Source organism: Protobothrops mucrosquamatus, unplaced genomic scaffold, assembly GCF_001527695.2.
Source record: "Protobothrops mucrosquamatus isolate PMUCROS unplaced genomic scaffold, P.Mucros_1.0 scaffold_259, whole genome shotgun sequence".
Classification (NCBI taxonomy): Eukaryota; Metazoa; Chordata; class Lepidosauria; order Squamata; family Viperidae; genus Protobothrops; species Protobothrops mucrosquamatus.
Genome location: NW_015386335.1, coordinates 128,682 through 133,681, shown reverse-complemented (window position 1 = coordinate 133,681; position 5,000 = coordinate 128,682). Strand labels below are relative to the sequence as shown.

Here is a 5,000-nt window from a genome sequence, read left to right as displayed (position 1 = left end):
TATTTTAGAACATGGGATACTTTTTATAATTGGCTAGATAAACGAGGTAGAGAGAAAGGAACGTGATATGTATTAGTAAACTAGACATTGAACCCAGACAATATGTTGCTGATAATATTTTAAGACTCCAGCCTGAAGATGACGAGTGGGACCTCGTCGAAACGTCAGCAAGATACTCTCAATCTTACACGGGAAAAGACCCGAATACGCCAAGACCTGCATACATATATATATATATGTGCTGAGGCTTTTACAGGGCTGCAAAGAACCTTAAATTAAATTAATCCATTTGTGGGCTCTTTGTATATTTTGGATGCTTCTGCCTTCCTAAGTGGGCTGATGGAATCTCCATGCTTAAGAGCAGTATATTGGAAGAGTCGTTAAGTCTCCCTGGGCTGTTTGGAAGCATTTTCCTTCTTTCCTTTCTTGAGTTTGCCTTCCAAAGGTGTCTCTTCCTTTTCCCCCCCCTGTCCATAGTCAAAATAGCCACGAAGGCCAATCCTTGGGATGGTAAAACCCTGAAGGCCGAGAGCGTCCGCTCACAGCTGGAAGAGTCTCTTCAGCGTCTGCGGCTGCCGAGTGTGGATCTCTTCTACCTCCACGCCCCGGACCACGAGACCCCCGTGGAAGAGACCCTGCGGGCTTGCAATGAGCTTCACAAAGAGGTCGGAGGATTATGGGAGTCCTGGGAAATAATGGAATATTTTTATTGTCATTGCGTAACTCACAACGAAATTCACCTTGGGCTTCAGGGCGGCCAGGCTGCCAAAGGGTGGAGGAGGCGTGAGCGCGAGCTAGAGGGATCCTCCCCAGGGCGTGAGCGCGAGCTAGAGGGATCCTCAGAGACCATCTAGTCTGACGCAGAGTGGCTGTGTTCCTGGCACAACTCTTTCTCTGCACAGTGTTGGGTTACAGCCCCATACTCCCCAGCCGGAAGGCTCAATGGGCCCAGACCGGAAGATGGCGTGTCAGCAGATCCTTGAAAAATAGGACCTAACAAATGACGGGACGATCGCTTTGTCACCCAACAGGGGAAGTTCAAAGAGCTCGGCTTGTCCAACTACACCTCTTGGGAGGTGGCGGAAATCTACACCCTTTGCAAAACCCACCAATGGCTGCAGCCAACGGTGTACCAGGTGAGCAAGGCAGGTTCGCCTTTTTAACAAAAGGTCCGTTTTCGATCCGCCGCTGGTGCGAAAAAACGCCGGCCGATTCTCTTGTTCGTGCTGCTTGGCGAACGACTTTCTGGGTGAACTCTGAAATTGTTGTTGTTTTTTGGTTTTCCCCCTGCTTGAACCCACAGGGCATGTACAATGCAATCACGCGCCAGGTGGAGAAGGAGCTGTTCCCCTGTCTCAGGCACTTCGGGATGAGCTTCTACGCTTACAATCCCCTGGCCGGTATGGAGCCTTACCTGTGGAACTGCAAGATGGGTGGAAGGATGAATGGATCTTTAGTGGGTTTGTTGATGATCTCAGGACTCTGGTGTTTCTTGAACAGGGGGCCTCCTGACGGGGAAGTATAAGTACGAAGATAAAGATTTAAGTCAACCACCCACCGGCAGGTTTTTCGGGAACGACTGGGCCAAAGTCTACCAGGACAGGTGAGTCTCTAGCAGAAGGGACTAGCATCTTGAACACAAAAAAGGTGTTGAGAGTTTGGAAAAAATCCAGAGAAGAGTAACTAAGATGATGAAAGGCCTGGAGACTAAAGCATAGAAGAACGGCTGCGGGACTTGGGTTTGGCTAGTCTAAAGAAAGAAGAAATAGGGGAGACATGATAGCAGCGTTCCAGTATCTGAGGGGCTGCCACCAGGAAGAGGGGGTCACATTATTCACCAAAGCACCAAAAGGCAGGACAATGGTTGGAAACTGATCAAGGAGAGAAGCAGCCTGGAATTAAGGAGAAACTTCCTAACAGTGATGACAATTAACCAGTGGAACAGCTTGCCACCAGATGTTGTGGATGCTTCATCACTGAAGGCTTTTAAGAAGAGACTGGACAGTCACTTGTCTGAAATGGTATAGGTTCTCCTGCTCGAGCAGGGGGCTGGACTAGAAGATCTCCAAGGTCCCTTCCAGCTTTATTCTGTTCTGTTCAAGCAGTATTGAATGGAGATTGGGTCTTTGGTTGAAACGGCCAGTAAAATGGGGCAAAATTCCACTTAGCCATGGTCTTGCTTAACAGTAGAAATTTTGAGCTCAAGTCGTAAGTCAAGGTAGTCCTTGACTTATGACCACAATGGAGCTCAAAAATTTCTGTGGCTAAGCAAGACAGTGGCTATGTGGAATTTTGCCCCATTTTATGACCTCCCTTGCCACAGTCACTGAGTGAGTCCCTGCAGTTGTTAAGTTAGCCACACGATTGTTAGGTGAATCCGGCTCCCCCATTGACTGAAGGTCACAAAAGGGGATCCCGTGATCCCCATAGGACACTGCGACCGTCGTAAATATGAACCAGTTGCCAAGCATCCAAATTTTCATCACGGGACACTGGGGATGCTGCCAAGGTGGTGTGAGAAACGGCTGCGAGTCATTTTTTTCAGCCCTGCTGTAACTTCAAACTGTCACTAAGTGAAGTGTTGTAATTCAAGGACTGCCTGTGTTCAGTAGTTTTTCATCGCTTGCCTTTCCACTATTCTGCTAGGCCGCAGGGGTAGGCAACCTTGGCTCTTTTATGACTCATGGACTTCAACTCCCAGAATTCCTGAGCCAGCATGGCTCAGCTTGGAAACCTCTCCCTTTCCCCTCAGCATGGCTGGCTCAGGAATTCTGGGAGTTGAAGTCCACGAGTCATGAAGGGGCCAAGGTTTCCCTCATGCTGGCTCAGGAATTCTGGGAGTTGAAGTCCACCAGTCATAAAAGAGCCAAGGTTACTTACCTCTGGCCTAGGCCTAGGCCGCTTTATAACTGGTGGACTTCAGCTCCCAGAATTCCTGAGCCAGCCTGGCTCAGCTTGGAAACCTCTCCCTTTCCCCTCAGCGTGGCTGGCTCAGGAATTCTGGGAGTTGAAGTCCACGAGTCATAAAAGAGCCCAGGTGGCCTACCCCTGTGCTGGGCGTTACTTCCTTTCTGCTAAATTGTTTTAGTTATACTTCTACTGTTTAGTTAGGCTCTAGGCAGTTGTGTTTTTTTTCTTTTTTAAGTGCTGGGATATTAGTGTGTGTTTTGTTTTGTTTTTAAAATACCACTCCAGGTATTGGAAGCAGCACCATTTTGAGGGAGTGTCTTTGATCCAAGGTGCCCTCCGTGAAGCCTACGGTGCGAATCCTCCCACTTTGACCTCAGCTGCCCTGCGCTGGGTCTACCATCACTCGGAACTGCAGGTGAGGCAAAGCTTTGCCTTCAGAACTGGAGAGAACATTAAAAAATGGGTCTCTGCTGTTTGTCTAGGGCAGGGGTAGGCAACCTTGGTCCTTTTATGACTCGTGGACTTCAACCCCCAGAATTCCTCGGCCAGCCAAGCTGGCTGAGGAATTCTGGGAGTTGAAGTCCACGAGTCATAAAAGAGCCAAGGTTGCCTACCCCTGGACTCTATGGAGATTCTCAGTCATCCAAGTCGTGGTTTGTCCCTAAGGTGCTTTTTCAAGAGGCAACTGGATTTTCTTTTCTTTGAAGCACACTGCCGACAGCCAAGCTTTGTGTAAACAAGGTGCCACTGAGAGGGAATCGAGATGGCCAGAGATGGGCCAGGCTGAGCCTCACCGTCCTTCTTGTACTCCCTGTGAAGGACGCACGACAAGGCCACCATGAAGTTAAGCCAGAGTGGTGAGGCCAGCTGCTCTTTGCCAACTTCAACCAGGAGAACACATCCCTGGCTGTTGGCAGCGTGTTTCAAAGAAAAACAAGTTGCCTCTTGAAAAAGCAGCTTTGGGGCTGTTTTTAAGAGCAGGCTTTGGGTCCCCGTGGCTGCTAAGTCTAGACTAGAGGGTCTTTAGAAAGTCTCAGATTTGCTTAACCTCTAACTCTTCTCTGCGGGGTGAGGAAGCGACGCCTTCTATTTTCAACCCAAATCCTCCTCCTTCCGTGACTTTATTCCCGAAGCAGAAATCGTAATTCAATCTGGCTGCTCGTGGAGTTTATTCCTCTTTCCTCCTCCAGGATAAATACGGAGACGCTGTGATTATTGGGATGTCCAACATGGACCAGCTGCAGGAGAATCTCCGCTCCAGCGAGGAGGGGCCTCTCGTCCCGAGCGTGGTGGTGGCCTTCGAGAAAGCCTGGCACCTCGCAGCCCACGACTGCCCCAACTACTTCCGCTGAAGGCGTGCCAGGGGGCCTCGGTTCTTGGGTAAAGTGGAATTAAATGGCGCTCGCTGCAGACACGAATCCTAACGTTGAATTATTGGTCCCACAAACGTCAATCGGTTATAAAGACAATGGAATGGGCTGTACATTCTTTTATACATTTTATAGACATATTCACACACAAATATATATATTCATCCTTTTAAAAAGTCATATTATGACAGTATCCTTAGGTTATTAGTTCAGTCCTCCATTAAGAAGAGAACAGGAGTTGTGAAACTCTTAAAAAAAACAAAGTCTATAGGCCTTTTTTCTGCCCTAGTTCTCTTCATTACTTTCATCCTCCTCCTTCTCCTCTTCCTCCATCGTTCCTGAACGGTCCCCTGTGGGGGTCTCCAGCTGCTCAAATTCTCCCGTCTCAGCATCCCACATGCTTCTGATCATCACCTTAAACTCTGCCATTGTGTATCCAAAGAGTTTCTGAAATAAAAAGAAATAAAAGCATGACACCTCAACCAGGGCACTCAGAACAGGAAAATCAAATCATCTGCGACAGTCTTAGGTACAGAAAAAATGGGGGAGGCCTCTGAGTTTCAGTAGAAACAGCTCACTGGCTATCAAGAAAACTAACATAAAGCTTTCAGGATTGATAAACAAAGGGAGATGAACTTCTGCAACAAGGGGGAAGAAATATCCAGGCGCTTCTTCTCACGAGAAAAGTCCATAATTGGAAGAAAAAAAGGACACTCTGAC

General features: G+C 48.2%; 2 protein-coding genes across 2 annotated transcripts in view; one reads left to right on the top strand and one right to left on the bottom strand.

Moving 5' to 3' along the window:
* LOC107302441 (aflatoxin B1 aldehyde reductase member 2) overlaps nucleotides 1-4,320 on the top strand; it is a 10,112-nt gene extending 5,792 nt beyond the window's left edge. The window contains exons 3-8 of the mRNA XM_015831544.2: nucleotides 478-665; nucleotides 1,032-1,136; nucleotides 1,304-1,400; nucleotides 1,501-1,603; nucleotides 3,196-3,325; nucleotides 4,101-4,320. Coding sequence (XP_015687030.1) covers nucleotides 478-665; nucleotides 1,032-1,136; nucleotides 1,304-1,400; nucleotides 1,501-1,603; nucleotides 3,196-3,325; nucleotides 4,101-4,262 — 785 coding nt within the window. The 3' untranslated portion in view covers nucleotides 4,263-4,320. The remainder of the gene's footprint in view (nucleotides 1-477; nucleotides 666-1,031; nucleotides 1,137-1,303; nucleotides 1,401-1,500; nucleotides 1,604-3,195; nucleotides 3,326-4,100) is intronic.
* A 93-nt stretch (nucleotides 4,321-4,413) lies between these two features.
* The window catches only part of MRTO4 (MRT4 homolog, ribosome maturation factor), a 5,194-nt gene continuing 4,607 nt past the window's right edge, over nucleotides 4,414-5,000 (bottom strand). The window contains exon 8 of the mRNA XM_015831547.1: nucleotides 4,414-4,727. Coding sequence (XP_015687033.1) covers nucleotides 4,566-4,727 — 162 coding nt within the window. The 3' untranslated portion in view covers nucleotides 4,414-4,565. The remainder of the gene's footprint in view (nucleotides 4,728-5,000) is intronic.